Raw genomic sequence first — 18,460 nt, 5'->3', positions numbered from 1 at the left:
AACTTTAGAAGATGCTGACATGGGGTCTCCTCTTCTTACCATGGTCTGAGGCAAAGCAATCAATGACAGCCATGTTCTCCCAGAGAGCCTCCACATCCTCAGGAGAGCCAAGCTCAGGACGGACATCCCCCTTCCCAGGCCCCAGGCGCTCAAGGTCTGCTTGGCTCAGGAACAGATGGTGGGGGGCCACCTCACAGGTCACTGGTACCCCCCGGGCCTTTGCTGCTTTAATTAACAAGATCTGTAAGTTGAAAGAACAAGGAATTAAGGAAAAGGCCCAACTCTGGGGGTAATTCCCCCCCCCCCCAGTCTGGTCCCTTTGGACTTTTATCTGTAGACTAACCAGAAATATGTAAAGATCCTGACTCTGAGGTCCCACTCTCCTACCTTGCACCCCTTGTCTGTCTCCTCATTCCTTCTATCCCCCCACCACTGACCCAGTCTCCCTACCCCTTAAAAATGCACGCGCGCACACACACAATCACACAATTTCTTCTACCCTCAGCTTCTTACCTCCTCTTTCCGAGCCACGTGGCAGATATGTACAGGCCGTTGAGCCAGCTGGGCTACCATGAGGATGGCAGCTACAGTCTGTCGTTCTGCATGAGCCACAATGGGGAGATGGTGTGGCCAAGTCTCAAAGTGCTATGGACAGAGGAGGGATGACAAGGCAAGTTTGGGATGCCCTTTCATCATTAGATGGTGCCCCTCCTCCAACCCTTCCCATTCACCAGAACTGGCCAGCACTCTACTGTTCCTGTTCCCTAGTTTGGTCTCCATGACCTACTCTCATTATCTCTCAGCACCACCCTCCCTCCCAGCCTCCCAGTCCAATCTCTGGCTTCCCACCTCCATCCAATGGGCAAGGCTGTCCAGCCGAAGTTCAGAGAATGTTTCATTGAGATACAGTTTCAACCCTGCAGCTGCTCCAGCCACAGCACCCAGGGTTCCTGCATTCTCCGAAGAGGCCCCGAGGAACAAAGCATAGTCACAGCGGGCCCCAGTCTCTGCCAACTAGAGGACAGTAATAAAGTATATCAGTGTATGTCTAGACATCTAGAGCTACCTTAGTATGTCCTCAAGGCAATTATTCTGGGCCCCTGGGGCTTTATTTTATCTTAAAGGAGTTAGGGTCTGTTAGGGTCAGTGAAAGGATCTATTAAAAGGGGAGGAAACTGACCAAGTGGGACAGCATGGTCAGCAGTAGCCTCTTTTTAAGTGGATAAATGAAGGGTCTGGGAATACTCACCTTCTGCGCAAGGGCAAGAGCTGGAGCATCTATGATGGGGGGGCGGGTGTTAGGCATAGCACACACCATGGTGACCCCCCCAGCAAGGGCAGCTGCTGTGCCTGAGGCAAAGTCCTCCTTGTGGGTGCCACCTGGTTCCCGCAGGTGCACATGTACATCGATCAGCCCTGGAAAAAGGTGAAGAAGAGGAGCAGATTTATCTCTAATGAACAAAATCTTTTAAAGGTACCTGAGGTTTTTTTTTCTGTGTGACAAAAAAGGTGGGACTCCATCGCACAACAGGAAGAAACAAATGAGGGGCAGATGAGAAGGAAAAGCTGAAGTTTTCAATGAGAAAGAAGTAATGAGAAAGGTACAGGGGGAAAACCTTGGGGAGGAATTAAATCTAGGCAGAACAGAACATGGAAGAAAGAAAAAAAGTGTCTGCGTGCAGAGATAAGCACAGCCTACAGCCCTCTTCCCACATGTTCTAGCTCCTGTTACCCAGCTGGGACCAAGGCGCAGGCAGAGCTGCCACTGACCTGGCAAGCGCACCAGTTTCTGTGAAGTCATGCAGTCAACATGCACCTTCAGCGGGGGAGCCGGCCCGATCTGGCCCAACGCCTGCAAGTGGATGACAGCTACGTTTTATTTAGGGAAGGTGGTCTTGGGAGTGTCCAAAGCTGCTACTGGTGGGATAAGGATTATAGACCAGCCGTACTTTGTTGTGTTTTAATAGAATTTGACATTACCAAAAAGGGAGATGGGTAGATTAGGTACTGCTACCCTTAATGAGTTCCCAAGGGAAGGCCTGATGCTTTTAGGAAGAACAAGGGAAGCACTGTAACTTGCTTGACTAAACTCCTTGTTATCAATTACCCATTAATATGTTTCTCAGAATATTCTAACACCCACTACTCTAAACTTATGCTGCAAATCTCCACTGGCTGTTTCATCTACCTCCATCCATCTCCCTGTTGTATGACTTCAATTATCTTGTCTACCTTTCCTACCTTAATTTAACTTTTGTTTGCAAAAGGACTATAAAAACTAAGGAGTATTTAATCAAATGTTCTACACGTGGAAGCCTGGGTCTGCCTATCCCAAATAGCTTCTCTCCTTCCAGGGACACAATTCTTCCAGTTAGGCGGCAGCAACATTTTATACTGATGCCTGCCTTCTAAGGCCTTCCCAGGCCCCGGCCACCCACCCAATTTATTCCCTAGAAATGCCCTTTAATGCCAGCACCATCACACAAAGTCCCACTGATCACTCTCTGAAGTCACAGTCACCTCTACAAACAGCTTGGTACACTTGATGTCGATGATGAGGGGCACAGAAAAGTCAGCGGCGAGGCGACGGGTACGGTAGCCCTTGGTCACAAAGGAAGAGAGCCGTCGGCCTCCTGCCCCACGCATTGACAGGTTGATCACCAACTCAAAGTGGTTTTCCGCCAACTGTTCCAGGATGCTTCGTTGTGGGGGACATTCACCTTCAACTGCCTCTTCAAAGTGCCAGTCCACAGCTGTGACCTATGTACCCAACAAGCCCAGCATGTCATCAAAACAAAAAAGAGCTGGATTGGTCCCTCTCAAATGAAGTGGTACCCAGTGGAAAGGCAGATTAGGGAGTCTCTGGATGGGATTCAACCCTCAGGGTTCATGATGTAGGAAAAAATGATAGAAATGAGTCCCAAGGGGTCTAGGTCCTGAAAGTTTGAGTTAAGACCTTGCAGATATGCCAGAAACCCTGGGGAGACTTAGGTTTGAATTTGGAGTTTGACATTTCCTAACTATGTGACAATGGGCAAGTCACTTAAATTCTGGGACTCAGTTTCCTCATTTGTAAAATAGTAGCTCCACCTGCCTTAGAGAGCTGCTCCGTAGGTAGAGTTTTGAAAACCTTAAAATGCCATAAGATTAATAGTTGTTATTGTTATTTTCCCCAGACCAACCCTTGTAAATGAGGGACAAAAAGCAGCATCTTTTTGGTAGAGGGGTCACTGGGGGTTGGGGTGAAGTACAAATGTAAGAGACAGAGAAATATGGTAGGGGAGAGAGTACTGGTACCTTGACACCATGCTCAGTGTAGAAGTCTGCAGTGCCCAAACTGGCATATAAGCTGTAGCCTAGACTCTCCAGCAGCCTCACTGTGGGCAGCAGCTCGCTCTTGTTCTGAGGTAGGAGGGAGGGAGAGGGGAAAAACAAAGCATTATCTGACACTGGTGATTTAGATACTCTGGAGACCCAACTCCTCCTCACTCCTTCAAGGAACTTCGACCCCAACTCTGCTGCCCAAACCCTAATTACCATACCTTGTAACTACCAATAGTCAGCAGGATATTCTTCTTGGGGATCTTGAAGCCAGTGCTAAGCATAGCCTTAAGGTAGGCCTCACAGCGGCTCTCCCCAAAGCCAGCCACCTCTCCTGTGCTGGTCATCTCTACCCCCAACACTACATCTGCTCCTGCCAGGCGTGAGAATGAGAACTGGGGCACCTGGGCAGGGAGAGATTTGGGAAAGGGTTTTAAGGATTTCTTTGGAAATGTGATTTAAATCAGGAGGCTGGCTACATCTACAACAAGAAAGACCTAAACCTTGACTCCTAGGATTTCTCAACTCTAGACTTAAACCCCAGGGATCCCAGCCTTTCTTACCTTAACTCCCACCACTCCGGTTCCAGCCATGAGTCCAACAGGCTCAACCTCCTCACCCATGATGATTCGGGTAGCCAGGGCCACCAGATCCACTCCAAGTGTCTTGGATACAAAGGGGAAGGACCGAGAGACACGGACATTGCACTCGATAACCTTGAGCTGGTCATCCTGCAGAAGACAGAGATGGTGATGGCTACCTAAGGTCCACAAGGAGCAGGTCCTGCTGCTGCTAGTCAGCCAGCCTCTTATCCCTCCCCATCTACCCTGCTTTTTTGGACTACAAATTGTAAGATTACAATGTAACTGTAATCAGCTTGTTGGCTGTAGACCTGAAGGGATTAAATGAAGGCAGGCATGCCTGACTGTAGGACCTAGAGCCAGCTTCAGACTTAAAATGCTCAGGGGGCACAGGGGAAGACTTCTTGCCATTTTAACTGTCCACAGCTGCCAGAAAACCCACTCCCCATGTCCACAAGACGATGACTAGACACTTTCAAGCTTCAAAATTCTGGCAGATCTCACAAGGAAGGTTTCTCTCTCTCTCCCTCTGTGATCATAAAACTTTAGGTACAGAACACAATAACTCCTCATCATCAAGTTTGGGGAGCTCTGCTCTAGCAGTAAAGAGGACATTAACCTTTCACTTCTACTTCTAATCCAAGTCTTGCTCCTATTACCTTGGCAATGAGCTGCAGATTGAAAGGCCCCGTGACCTGTAGCTCTTGACCCACAGCATGAACAATCGCTTTGATCCTTTCCAATGTCTTGGGTGTGATGTCTTGTGGAGGAGTCACTAACGTGGCATCCCCTGAGTGCACCCCTGCATTCTCCACGTGCTCTGAGATAGCTACGGCTACCACTATGCCATCACAGGCCACAGCATCCACGTCAATTTCCTGAGAGCCACAACAAAGAACAATCATGCAGCATGAGAATCCTCTCCTACCAAATAGCCCTGTTCCCCCCCTCTTTCTCTAAGCAACCACAACCACGATGCCCCAAGAGACACAGGAGATGACAGAAAATGGGGGCAGCAGCTGGGAGCAAGAGAGAAGAGGAACAGAGACGCTTCTGCTCACACAGTTACCAACCTTAGCCTCTTGGATAAACTTGGAGATGACCACAGGATGCTCTTTGGAAACAGCGGCTGCACTGCTCAGAAAGCGCTCCAGGTCTCCGTCAGTATAGGCCACATTCATGGCGGCACCACTCAGCACATAAGAAGGGCGAACAACACAAGGATACCCTACGGTCTGGCAGAACTGGCGGGCAGACTAAGAAGAGCAAGGAGGTCAGGCAGTAGTTGTCAGACAGAGACTCACTTGTGTTGTGCAGCCCCCACACCAGGCCTACCTCCAAGTCGCTGAGTTCTCGCCACTGAGGCTGGCTGATACCAATGGTGTCAAGGAGCCGAGAAAACTTGAATCGGTTCTCAGCAGAGTCGATTGCCTCTGGGGAGGTCCCAAGGACCCGACATTGCTGCCTATGCAGAGCCATGGCCATGTTGTTGGGCAGCTGACCCCCCATGGACAGGATCACACCCTCAGGGTTTTCCAATTCATAGATATCCATCACTACCTGCAGGTGAGATGCTATGGGTCAGGAAGCAAGTGCTATTTGCCTACCTCAAGTGAAACCCAGAAGAATTTCAATGAAGCAAGTTAACCCTACCCTTTTCCTCCCTGCCCTTACCTCAAAAGAGATCTCATCAAAGTAGAGTCGGTCACACATGTCATAGTCGGTACTGACTGTCTCAGGGTTATAGTTCACCATGATGGTTTTATACCCCATCTGTGACATGGAAATATTATTCAGGAATGACAGGAAATGTTACTCAGCTATGGGATATCAAGGGAGAGGTAGAACTAGGCAGAAACTAAGAACAATGTCCTTACTGAAACTGACCTTCAGGGCTCAAGAATCCCTCCCCCAATAGCTATCAGACAATGAACAAACTACCTCAAGAATTAAGAAGCCCCCAACTACTCAAAACATTTCTGCAAATGCTGGAGTGGGTATTTACATGGGTAGGAGCTTGGAATAAATAACCTCCAAATGGATTCCATGGTCCCTATATCTATGACCCTAATAGACAGGAGATACAGAGAACAGTAGTTTGGATGAGTAATTAATTATCATTAAGCAGGTGTGGGAAGAAATCTCCCCAATTAATTAGCAGCACAACCAACATTTGTTAGGGATTGTAGAAAAATAGGAAAAGGACCCGGTCCTGAGTTATTAAAGCACAGACCTTTCGCAACTGCCGGATGCAGCCCACAGCACACCAATCAAATTCGACACTGGAGCCAATGCGGTAGACACCAGAGCCCAGGACCAGGACGTGGGGAGTGTGGAAAGTCAGGTCATGTGTAGTACCCCCATAAGTCAGGTACAGATAGTTGGTTTGAGCTGGCCATTCTGCTGCCACTGTGTCAATCTGTTTCACTGCTGGACAGATGCCCAGTTCCTGCCGTAGTTTTCGGACAGCCAGCTCTGTGCTGGAGAGAAAGCAGGGTCAGAAATGGGCACATAAGGAGTGCCATATGAAAATGCTCTAAGGCAAAGACTAGAAAGGAAAACCTGCAACAACTCATATAAACTAATTAATTCCCTTTGCAGAAAAAAGACCTTGAGGTCTCCAGGTCTCTCCTCAACAACAACAAAAAAACACCTATCCCTGATTCCCTCCACAGTCTTGGAGGTCTGGTACCAAGGCCCCCTAATCCAGCTAATGGGCCCTGACCTACCTCCCCCATCCATCCCCCTGACCTGAGCACTGCAAGGGCAATTTGCTTGTCAGAGAAGCCAAGGCGTTTGGCCTGGTGCAACAAATCAGGGGGCAAGGGCTGCCCACGGTGTTCTTCTAGTTTTCGGGTGTGTTCTATAATGCGCTTCATGCACTGCAGGAACCAGCAATCAATTCGAGTAAGCTCATAGAGTCGGTCTATGGTATATCCTGCCCATAAAGCAGCTGCCACTACAAATATCCGCTTATCAGTTGGCGTCTCCAGCTCCTGGGGGGAGAGGGGGAGGGGTTGGAAATAAACGGGTCAAGGTTTGAGTCATAATATTCAAGAGTGGGGTCAGGATATTCCATAGGGGAGGAAGAATAAGCATTGGTAAAATGGTCCTAGTGCTAGGCACCCAGCTAACAACACTTAGTATTAACAGTAAACTCATTTGATCTACCCAACAATCCTGAAAGGTAGGTGTTATTCATTTTCCCACATCACAGCTAAGGAAACTGATGCAGAGATAAAGTGACTTGCCCAGGGCCACACAAGTAGTATCTGGGACTGGACTGGAACTCAGGCTTTCCTGACTCCAGGCCTAGCGTTCTATCCATTATGCTACATGGCTGCCTTTGCCATAGGCCAGTCCCTGAGGCACCATCGACCAAACTAGGCCCAAGGGAGTGTCAGTGGCTGGCACCATCAGTGACAGGTTAACACTAACAAGGCAGGTTTCAGGTATCATTAGAGTGGATGGGGCTGCCCTCTCACCATGTCACTGACAGGTTTCATCGTGTGATCAAAGCCAACACAGTTCTCATCCACCATGCGTAAGGCCTTCTGGAACGCCTCCTCGAACCCACGCCCAATAGCCATGACTTCACCTAAGGGAGTGAGGAAGAAAGGAGGAGTGGGAGAGTCAGCCTGAAGAGTCTATGGAGTATTCAGGCAAGCCTCAGTTTAAGGATGCCTTGTCTACCATATGATTCATTTTGGGGGGGGGTCTTTGGAACCAAACCTGTGATTTCATTGGTACAGTGGCCTCCCAATAATAAAACTCCCTCTACTGGGGCATATCAACAACTGACTTTTACCAGGGTCACCCAGTAGATAGGTGGTAGAAAAGGGCCGACTTCCTGACTCTAGCTTTCAATGCACAATGCTACAAGGCCTCCCCACAATGTTTTACACAAAGACTTTTCACCCAGTTCAGCCATTTTGCATTAAAGTTGAATGTAGTTTTATATGCAACCACACTGTCTAAATTATGCATGTATTTGGAGTCTAAAATTGCCACCTAAAACACTGAAGAATCTTATCCATTTACTTTGTTCCTATTACAATGTCATTATGTTTCCATTATCTCTTTACATTCTTTTACAATATCTATTTCAAGCACTGTATGTCTACTGCTAACATATGATAAATTCTCTTACAGTGTTGGCTAAAAAATAATAGCTCACCTTTACTTAGAACTTTAAGGCTTGTGAAATGCTTTACAAATATGATCTCATTTTATTCCTACAACAATCCTGAGAGGCAAGTGCTATTATTACCCACATTTTTACAGATGAGAAAAGGCAAACCGAGGTTAAGTGACTTGCCCAGGGTCACACAGCTGTCTGAGGTTGGATTTGAATCCAGGTTTTCCTGGCTCCAGGCCCTGGGCTCTATTTACTGTGCTACCTAGCTTTGCTATTTCCAAAATTACCATTTCAACTGCTATTTACCCAAAATTACTCAAAATCATTTCAGTCTGGCAAAATCCACTATTTCCCTGATCTTCACCTGCTATATTGATCACAGTTTTGTTAACAAGGTCTCTTTTGTTTTAAAACAGCACAACACACAAGAAAATGAGACATTGGTATTGTGAATGATCAAAAAACATATGCTATTAAAAGTTAAGCCAAGTCTCTTGACTATCCTGGCTTTAGTTAATTAAATTTAATTACAAGTATTGTGGAGTACCCTTGTTTCTGATCTTCCTTTCTGACATCACCTAAGTTTAGCAACTTTCTCTAGAGGAGAAGGGTTCCTACAGAATTTCTTGAATTGCTACTGCTCCTTGGAGAAGACAGAGAAGTACATCCACATGTGAGGAACATAAGACATATTCTTTATGAAAATGCCAACACAGACGATAAAAGGGTATTCTGAGGCTGGGGTACCTAAGGGTTATCCTAAGGTTTCCTGATAAAATAGATACTTAATAGTAAAGGGGGATTTTGGTTTCTCACCAACACTCTTCATGCAGCTTCCAATTTGTGTGCTAACACGCAGGAACTTGCTGAGATCCCAGCGAGGGACCTTAACCACGCAGTAATCCAGGCTGGGCTCAAAGGCAGCTGTACCCCCAGTTACTGAGTTCCTGAGAAGCAATGGCCAAGGGAGAGGTAAGGAGAGAAAATGTGATACCCTTTGTTAGTCCCATAACCCTTCTCTGTCCAAGAGGACAGCATCCTTCCAGTCCTGTCCTCCATCCTACTCAAATCCCTCCCTCTACACCTCCTACCTGAGTTCAGGAAGGGAGATGCCCAAAGCTAGCTTGGCTGCTACGTAGGCCAGAGGATAGCCAGTGGCCTTACTGGCAAGAGCTGAACTTCGAGACAGTCGTGCATTCACTTCAATGATATAGTACTGCAAAAGTAGAGGGGAAAGGAAGAAATCATGAGTCCTACCAGAAGCGCAGGGTCTCACTGCCTAGGGAGCTCATGGGGTTCTTTTTCTGCCTGATTAGAATATGGAAGGGTTAAGAAAGAGGAATCATTGGGGTGCCTGGGTGGCCCCGGAGTCAGGAGGACCCGAGGTCCATTCCATCCTCAGACACTTAACACCCACACACAAAAAAACTAACCATGTAACCTTGGGCAAGTTACTTAACTCCAACTGCCCTCCAAAAAGGCAAAAAAAAAAAAGGAGTCAATGTCCTCGCTGAGTGAAAGAGGGAGCAAAGTCCCCCCTGAAAAAGGAGGCAACCAACATGTCCCAGCAACAGGACTCAGGGGTCTCAGCCCCCCCCCCCATTTCTTTGGGCCTCAATGGCTTTCCAGTTTGAGGGTCATGGGAGGTGGCGCGGGGAGAGGAGAGAGGGCGTAAAACCAATGACAATTGGTTGTCAATGACAAATGACAAAAACAGTAAAACCCTCAGGAGAGTTGGGTTTGGGTGGCTGGGTGAGAGGTTGAGCACAGAAAGTTCTTAGACAGAGGGGCTTAGGGTCTTTTACCTGTTCAGACTCAGGGTTCAAGGCATATTGTACATTGCACTCCCCAACGATGCCCAGATGTTGGGTCACCTTGATAGCAGTTTGACGCAGCAGCTGGTATTCCCTGTCATTTAGTGTCTGGCTTGGGGCCACAACTATAGATTCACCAGTATGAATGCCCAGTGGGTCTAAGTTCTCCATGTTACAGACCTAGGAAGGGAGAAGTTGCACTAAAGGCCACTGTAAAAACAGCATTTGTAATCAAGGCTAGGATCCTTTCTGAGGGTCTCTCCCCTGTTTCTGGTCCCAGGGACACAATTTAAAAGTTTTAGCCCTGCCCCTTCAATACCTAAAGGTTTCCCATCATCTCCCCTTAACTTTACTGCCCTAAGGACTGTCCAGAATTGATGAGGATCCCTCCCCTGATACAACTTACCGTGACACAGTTGCCGTAGGCATCTCTCACCACTTCATACTCTATTTCTTTCCATCCCTTGAGGGACTTGTCCACCAGCACTTGGCTGGTATGAGCAAAGGCTGGGGCCACCAGAGAGGAAAGCTCCTCTCTGCTGGAGGCAAAGCCAGAGCCAAGGCCTCCCAGGGCAAAGGCAGCTCGTACCAGGACTGGGTACCCCAATCGTTCTGCAGCTGCTTGTGCCTAAAGCAAGAAAAGGAAAGACATAGGTAACAGTGCTGAAGCTCCCCTCTCCTCCACACCCAAAGTAAAGAGGGAAAGGACCATGGGGACCAATCCTGGTCCCACTATACCTGTTCCAAGGAGTTTGCAGCCTCGCTGGGGGCCACATACTCCTCAATCTCTGCCATCCTTGCTGCAAAAGCGCGCCGATCCTCAGTCAGCTCAATTGTCTCCACCGGGGTGCCTAGGACTCGTACTCCATATCGGGCCAGAACCCCAGCTTTAGTCAGCTCCACACCACAGTTTAGTGCTGTCTGGCCTCCAAATGTCAGTAACACACCATCTGGACGCTCATTACGAATGACCTGAGAGGGAAGAGGGGCAAAGTGTATTGACAGGCAAGGGATATGAAAGATCCAAATCCCAAAGCAATAACCATCTCACCACTGCCACCACTGCCTTCTGTGGATAATACCTGGGTCACATAATGAGGAGTAATAGGCAAGAAGTAGACTTTGTCAGCCAGTCCCTGGGAAGTTTGTACTGTGGCAATATTAGGATTGATGAGCAGCGTTTGAATATTTTCCTCCTTTAGAGCCTTGATAGCCTGAAATTATAGTAAGTGTTCATCACCACCCAGATGCCAAACTATCTTTGTACCAATCTTCAACTGCTCCCTAACAACGCCTAGTACCATTCCCTTCTGACTCATCCTCACTTATCTACCTACCCGTTTCCAAATCTATGGGTCACCTTCATCCCAAAAGAACACTCACATCTCAGGCCCTTTCTTCTTAGACTTTTAGTCCACCACTAGGTGAACAGGGGGGCAGGGAGTAACAAACAGACACAAGAGGAAGGAAAGAATGAAGGTGAGCCTAACCTGAGAGCCAGAGTAATCAAACTCTCCAGCCTGGCCAATGGATAGGCCCCCTGAACCCAGGATCAGCACCTTTCGGGGAAATGGAGGCCTGTCTCCCGGGGTAGGAGTACCAGAGGGACAAAGTCGCTCCATTAGCCTTTCATGAACTATAAAAAGGTAAGAACAAAATTAGTCACAAAAACTTAAAGCTGAAAAGAACTATAGAGATTATCTATTTCAATCTCCTAATTTTTATTGATGAAAAAACTAAGGCCCTGAAAGATAAAACAAAAGGGACTTTGCCCAGAATCATAGAGTTAAGTTAATAATAGAATAGCAAGGAGTAGAACCCAGGTTTCCTTACTTCCAGCCTAGTACTTTTTCCACTAGGGGAAAAAATTAAATCATTTTGTGGCTTAGCCCCAGAACCTTCAAACCATACCAGTTTCCTTAGTCACACCCACCTTATTCCCATCCCAGTGCCACCCCCCTCCAATCTTGTCTGCCTTTAGGATCCCAACCGTGTCCCACTCAAGCCCCCCACCTGTCTTGCCCCCAGCCCTGTTCTCCTTCACGGTCTCCAGGAAGATGTCAAAAAGCAACTCCATATCAGAGGGGCCAGCTCGGTGCTCGGGGTGGAACTGGACGCTGTAGAGTGGCACACCACCATTATTATAGCTTCTGGTATTGCCAGTCTAGCTTCATCACCACCCTCAACCCCCAGCCTGGGTGAAGGCTCCTTTGTTGGAGCAGTGCCCAGACACAGATGCCAGCCAGGCCCTCTTCTGGCCCCCACCTGAAGAAGGGCAGGGTCTCATGTACAATGCCTTCATTGGAATGGTCATTGGCATTTGTGAAGAGGGGAGTCCAGCCTGGTGGCAGAGATTCTGTTTCCACTGCAAATCCATGATTTTGGGATGTTAAGAAGCACCGTCCAGAGCCCTTCAGCAGGCATGGCTGGTTATGGCCACGATTGCCATACCTAAAGGAGAAATTAGACAGTACATTTTCTCCCCTTCTACAAATACTAACTCATAACTTCCCCTACATTTAAAGGTGTCTCACCTTGCCGGGTCATGTGTTATTTTCACCCCTCCCCAAGCATTCCAAAGCCCTTCTCTACTGGCACTAAACCTCAGGACCCTCATTCCTCATCCTAGGGGGTCTTAGCCCCTTAACATACACCCTCTCTCCCCATCCCAACAAATTTCTCACCTCATCTTGTAAGTCTTGGCCCCGATGGCTAAGGCCAACAATTGATGACCCAAGCAGATACCAAAGACAGGTCGGGGGTTGGGCTCAGAAAGGACATGGCTCAGTGCAGAAACCACAGTGGGGCAAGAAGCAGGGTCCCCAGGACCATTACTTAGGAACAGACCCTCATATTCTGGTAGGAGCAGAAGATATGGCATCAACAAAGATACTACAGCTAGAATAACTCTTTCATTCTTCCCTAGGGCAGAACCCCTCAATCCCCTGCATCTTTGTTTCTACCAACTCTGGCTACTGTCAATGATTCCTGGTCACTTGCCCCACTCACCCTGGCTGTCTAATTTGTAGTCCCAGGGCACTACAGTGACCTCAGCTCCACGCTGACACAGGCATCGGATCTGACTGTATTTTAGCCCACAATCCAGGGCAAGAATCCGTGGGCATCCCCCTGCATTGTATACCTTTGGTTCCTGAGGGTAGAAAAGGTAAGGTATAGCATTTTAACAACTGTCCTCCTCTCCCCACTACCTCACACCTCTCCAACCTTCAAATTAAAAAAAAGTTACTCCTTGTTCAAGACCCACCTGTAAGCAATTGTACTTTTAAAAAATTCAATCTATTTTACTTTTCAACATGAATATAGTATGTAAAAAAAAACCTAACGTATTTACTATGTGCAAGGTGATGGAAATACCAAGACAAAATAGCCCCAGCCTTCAAGGAGATGGACTGAACTACGTGACTTCTAAGTGTTCTAAGGAAACCTGATGAAGGGAGAAAATCCTCCTTGCTGTTTTCTGGACGTTTGGTTTTTCCTTGTTGTCGCTGTTGCTTTTTTGGAGGGCAATTGGGGTTATGTGACTTGCCCAAGGTCACATAGCTAGTTAAGTATCTGAGGCTGGATTTTAACTCAGGTCCTCCTGACTTCAGGGCTGGTGCTCTGTTCACTTTGCCACTCTGTTCACTAGCCGCCCCTCTGGACAATTGTTAAAGCACAACTGATGCACAGTTAGCCCTGGTGACACCCCAGCTCCATCCCATCACCCAAGGTCCATACCTTAATGGAAACCTCAGGCACAAGAGCTCGCGCATTGGGATCCAAAAATGGCAGGGATGAAGGTTCTATCCCATCTTGCACCAGCTTTCCCAGAAGTGATCCCTGTTCCCTCAACTTCTTCGTCAGTTCCCTTGTATCGACTCCTGTTAGACCAGGAGATGAATCAAGCTTAACAGAGAGATTAGACTTCAGCATCACACAACTATTTCCATAGGGATCCAAGTCCTAGATCAGGGCCTGCCCCAGGAGAACAGACAACCTTGTCTTCCACAGTCCCAGGCCGCTAGCCTCCATTCCCAATCCTATTATAACAGGCTCTGATCTCCAACCCAACTTTATCTCACCTTCCCCCTAACAGCAGCTCTTGGTTCTCCCCAACTCCAGCATACTATGCTCTCTGCCCACTCCCCCCCAACTTTCCCCTGTAGTACCTTGAAGACCAGGTATACCATGCTCCTCCAGCCACTGGTGCAAGGTTCGGGTGGCACTCCAGTGGCTGGGTGTAGAGCAGCATTCTCCCACCACCAGTCCTGCCACATGAATACCCGATGACTCAAACCACTGCAAAAGAAAGAGTGAGTGAGAAAGATCCCGGGGGCTACAACCTTCCTAGTCTGCTACCGGTACCACTACCACTCACAGAACACTGTATGGCATTTAGTATGGTGCCTAAGCACTGTGGAAAAAATGGCATCATTCAGAGGTGTTAAGAGTTCTTTGCCTTAGAGCTGCTTATGATTTCTAAGACGATGTGAGAAATAAAACTGCCAACAAGTAAATGTGCACTGAAATGAAATATCGAAAAGAGAAACATTTAGCTCACTTGGGACTGAAAAAGACACAACAGGCACTGCTTAACAGTAGAATGTTTTATGGAAAAGCCAAAGGCCTTCTTTTAAGGATGGAGGGGACTTTACAAAAGAAAACTGGGAGCCCGTTCCAGGAAAAAGAGATTAGGCAAAAAAAGGAGGACATCCCCAAGTGAAAAAAGAAACCTTCAAAAAAAAGCAGAGAGTAGGCTTTTCTGGCTGGAAAGAAAAATTATGCTAGAAAAAAGCAGAAAGAAAGAAGAGATGAGGAAGGCTGGTCTGGAATCAGTTATAGCTTGTTTTGAAGGGTAACCAAAAACTCTCATGACTCCTAAAGGAATTACTGGTCAGAAAAGTACTAGAAACAGGCCCTTAGCACCTTTGGCTTTAAGCAAATATAAGAGCTCTGTAATTAGTCATTCTACCTTCTATCTTTCCCACTCAGCTCCTCTCCCTCACCATTCTATTGTATTCACTGCTAATAACAAGAATCTTCCTAAAGTTACTCTCCTGTTCATACAAACTTCAATTGTTTAGTTGTTTAGTTGTGTCCAACTCTTTGTGACCCTGTGGACCATAGCATATAGAAGTCCATAGTGTTTTCTTGGCAAAGATACTGGAGTGGTTTGCCATTTCCTTCTCCAGTGGACTAAGGTAAACAGGCTGTGACTTGCCCTGGGTCACAAAGCTGTGTCTGAGGCCACCTCTGAACTCAGATCTTCCTGATTCCAGGTCCAGGGCTCTATCCACTTAACTATATAACTGAGGTCACAACAGTTTATTTATTCATTCTATTACTTATTCCATTCATTCCATATCCAATTTCAATCCAAACTCTGAAGCCTGGCTCTCAAGGCCTTTCAGCCCCTCTGGGTCCAATCTATCATTCTAACCAAGTCACCTACTACAGCTTATGCTCCAGTTAAACCACACTTCTGATGCTCAAATAATTTCCTGCCTTTAAGCCTTCACTCAGAATACTCCCTTCATCGGACTGGCCTCTGCCACCTGTATTTGTCTCCACCCTTTAGATGTTTAGCTCAAATGCTAAATGAAGGCTCTCCTGATCCTTATATATGTTCTTCTAAACTCCCAAACAACTCTGAACCTCTCTTATGGCAATCATGCTGCCCTATATTGGTTATTTATAAATCAAATTAGGTATTATATATAAAATGCTTTGCAAGTCTCAAAACACTGTAAAATTATCAATGATCATTACCACTATTTATTTTGCCCTACTATACTACAAAAAGTTCCTAGAGGCCAGAATATTGGGGGGACTGTTGTTTGTCCTTCATTTGCAAAGAGGACCAAGATAGCAGGAAGGTGTTGTTCTGGCATGCAATGTTGTTCTGGGCTGGGAGAGCTGTGCAAAGTCACTGGCCTCACTTTCTCTTCCGAAGTCATCAGGGTCCAGGGGCAAGATACAGATCAAGACTACTGGAGATGACCCTAGATACAGTGGGAGATCTGGGCTTTCTTAAGCTAAAGTCTTAAGGTCTCAGTTTGATAGTGAGGCAACAACCCATTCAGTTAATTAAGGCCAGATAAGAAAAGAGACTAAGAATGGGCTCTTTAACCTAATCAAATACAAAAAACAAACCAAAAAATCTGGAAGGGGAAGACCTTCAGGGTTTCTGAACTTAGGGGCAGTTAGAAGGAGTATATGTAAACAGAGGGCAGGGCAAGGAATAAGTTTACTTTGATGGGATTGTATAGAAAAATGAAGATGGTCTCACCCACTCATTCCTACCCCTTTCCCTCCCACATCCTCCTATAGAGACCCAAGAGACCGAAGGGGCTTTGGGATCTCAGATGGGATGAGACCAGTCAAGAGTCTCAATGGCTTCCGAGTCAGAGATCTCTCTTCAACTGGTGAAGCTGGGGGTCAAAAATCTAGTCTGGGATTGAACGCACTGGGGCAGGGGGCCTGAGAGCTCTGAAAGAAAGAGGGTGAAGGGAAGCTGGAGGCCTGGGTAAAGGAAACAAGAACACTTAAATGTCAGCAGTGTTTCAGGTGGGCAACTGAACCTGGAAAAAACAGAATGACTGAATCCTGAGGTCTAACCAGAAGATGGGGAGGACTCTTGGGACCCTCTGGTAGAGTTTAGGCTTAAAATCCCTAAAGGGAAGCTGAGACTGGGAGCCAAATATCTGGGATCTAGTAAGGAAATAACCCAAGAGCCACAGGTCCAGATAAGGGGGCCAGGCAAGAGCTTTGGTTCCTACATCCAAGGAAGGCTTCTGGGGGCAAAAAGGTAAGAGCTTGTGGAGTCTTACATGGGCCCGGGTCTGAAGGCAGAACAATCAATTCACTAACCAGGAGCTGGGGGCAGAGGGAAAGGACACCTGGGTCCTGAAGGCAGGGGTTGAAAGTGGGACTCCTGGGTTCCTATGGGGAAAGTTTGAATTTTGTGAAAATGTGACCTAATGGTAAACTCTTGGGGAAGAAAGTGATAGTAGATATTTGGGAAGTGACTGGGAGTCTGGAAAAGAGTTAGGGGCCAGAACCTTGTCAAGTAGCTAGACCTGTGAGGGAGGTGTACTCCTGGTAGATGTAGAGGATGCTGTCATGAGGGCAGATGAGGAGGATGAAAGCCAAGGGCAAGGGCAGCCAGCAAATGCCAGGAGGTGTGAGGGGCCCTGGCTCAAACCTACCTGGGACCTACAACAGCAAAGTTAGCTTACAGGAAGCTGAGTTATCTCAGCTCCAAGATATAGTGGGAAGAAGACTGAATATAGATTCAGTAGACCTGATTAACTATGTGATTTTGAACAAATGACAGTATTTTTAGACCACATTTCCTTTATCTGAAAAATAGGTCTGATAGCTGCCCTACCAACCTCATGGTAATATCTTGAAGATCAAATAAAGTTGTTTTTTAAACTTAAAAAGTACTACAGGAAAGTCAGATAAGACAATGTTAAAGGAATCATCTTCCCATTCCTTCCTTCCTTCAGGAAGCACCCAGCAGGAGTATCATATTCATAGGCAATCTATAAATATTTTAAGTCAAGATGGGTGTGGCAACATCCTTGAAGATAGGTTCAAGTTATGGCAGACTGTACTGACACCAAACTAACTGTCCTTATTAGCAGCATCACAGTAGGGTCACCAAGTTACAGATGCCAGAGTCCTTAGGGCTCCAGATGGTCTCCTTCCTACAGCACATGAAAGGAACTCAATAAATGCTTCCTAACTGACCAGAAGGGGGTAGAGATCGTGTTTACACGTGTATGGGAGTGGGGAGCGGGGAAGGGGACTAAACCCTTTCTCTCTAGATCTTCCTTTCTACCAGTCCGGGCTGCGGCACGAAGGCAAGCAGGAGACCAGCACATCCTGACCCTCCCCACGTAAACTGCAACATACTCTCTGCAAAAGGCGATGGCTGGGGCAAGCAGAAAGGCTTGGGTGGGAAAGACTGGTGAGGGCCCTGTACCTGGCTGAGGCTGAACTCGTCCTCTTCGTCTGGGGGGATGCCATAGTTCCCCACGAGCGGATATGTCAGGACCAGGATCTGGGCTTTGTAGGAAGGGTCGGTGAGGGCCTCCGGGTAGCCCACCATGCCAGTCTGGAACACTGGGAGAAGAAGGTGGGAGCAGCTTTCAGCCACCTGCAGTGGCTAAGGCACCAACGTGGGGAAGATGGTGGGTCCCGCCCGGGGCCGAGGAAGGGAAAAGGCCTGGGGAGCCTGAGCCCGGGGGGGGGGGGGGGGGGGGGGGGAGGCGGCTTACCCACTTCCCCGGCGGCGCATATGGCCGCGCCAAAGGGCTGGCCCCGCAGGACCGACCCGTCCTCCAACACCAGCGCCGCCATGCAGCCGGAGCCGTGCCACCTAGGAGAGCGCAGGTGGCAGTCTGGCGGGGACCACGTGCGGAGCGGGTCAGGGGAACGGGGCGGCGCGCCGGCTTTCCACGTGGCTCACGGCGGCGGAGGTGGCCGAGCCGGTCTCTGCTCTTCGTCTCACTCTCGGGTGGCGGGAGCTCAGGCTGAGACGGCGCCACCAAACCACGTCAGGGGCGGGGCCGAGGGGACGCAAGGGGGGTGGGGCCAAG

The 18,460-nt window shown here is 47.8% G+C and overlaps 1 protein-coding gene across 2 annotated transcripts in view; it reads right to left on the bottom strand.

The window, feature by feature from the left end:
* CAD (carbamoyl-phosphate synthetase 2, aspartate transcarbamylase, and dihydroorotase) overlaps positions 1–18,409 on the bottom strand; it is a 32,504-nt gene extending 14,095 nt beyond the window's left edge. For both annotated transcript variants that reach the window (XM_069072062.1, XM_069072063.1), the window contains exons 1-31: positions 18,140–18,409; positions 17,845–17,984; positions 14,024–14,153; positions 13,593–13,735; positions 12,864–13,005; positions 12,539–12,710; positions 12,120–12,305; positions 11,868–11,971; positions 11,345–11,490; positions 10,937–11,068; positions 10,593–10,826; positions 10,261–10,482; positions 9,846–10,034; positions 9,132–9,256; positions 8,857–8,987; positions 7,388–7,500; positions 6,654–6,898; positions 6,136–6,382; positions 5,577–5,675; positions 5,238–5,462; positions 4,976–5,158; positions 4,562–4,780; positions 3,885–4,052; positions 3,543–3,725; positions 3,298–3,402; positions 2,521–2,760; positions 1,771–1,852; positions 1,250–1,416; positions 850–1,014; positions 514–645; positions 40–241 (exon numbers count right to left, since the gene is read on the bottom strand). In XM_069072062.1, coding sequence (XP_068928163.1) covers positions 40–241; positions 514–645; positions 850–1,014; positions 1,250–1,416; positions 1,771–1,852; positions 2,521–2,760; positions 3,298–3,402; positions 3,543–3,725; positions 3,885–4,052; positions 4,562–4,780; positions 4,976–5,158; positions 5,238–5,462; positions 5,577–5,675; positions 6,136–6,382; positions 6,654–6,898; positions 7,388–7,500; positions 8,857–8,987; positions 9,132–9,256; positions 9,846–10,034; positions 10,261–10,482; positions 10,593–10,826; positions 10,937–11,068; positions 11,345–11,490; positions 11,868–11,971; positions 12,120–12,305; positions 12,539–12,710; positions 12,864–13,005; positions 13,593–13,735; positions 14,024–14,153; positions 17,845–17,984; positions 18,140–18,221 — 5,053 coding nt within the window. In that variant the 5' untranslated portion in view covers positions 18,222–18,409. The remainder of the gene's footprint in view (positions 1–39; positions 242–513; positions 646–849; positions 1,015–1,249; positions 1,417–1,770; positions 1,853–2,520; positions 2,761–3,297; positions 3,403–3,542; positions 3,726–3,884; positions 4,053–4,561; positions 4,781–4,975; positions 5,159–5,237; positions 5,463–5,576; positions 5,676–6,135; positions 6,383–6,653; positions 6,899–7,387; positions 7,501–8,856; positions 8,988–9,131; positions 9,257–9,845; positions 10,035–10,260; positions 10,483–10,592; positions 10,827–10,936; positions 11,069–11,344; positions 11,491–11,867; positions 11,972–12,119; positions 12,306–12,538; positions 12,711–12,863; positions 13,006–13,592; positions 13,736–14,023; positions 14,154–17,844; positions 17,985–18,139) is intronic.
* Positions 18,410–18,460: the final 51 nt, after the last annotated feature.

Source organism: Petaurus breviceps, unplaced genomic scaffold (genome assembly GCF_028583685.1).
Source record: "Petaurus breviceps papuanus isolate PSGF00001 unplaced genomic scaffold, PetGlider_PUasm1.0 90845, whole genome shotgun sequence".
Lineage (NCBI taxonomy): Eukaryota > Metazoa > Chordata > Mammalia > Diprotodontia > Petauridae > Petaurus > Petaurus breviceps.
This window is presented reverse-complemented; position numbering and strand designations above follow the sequence as displayed.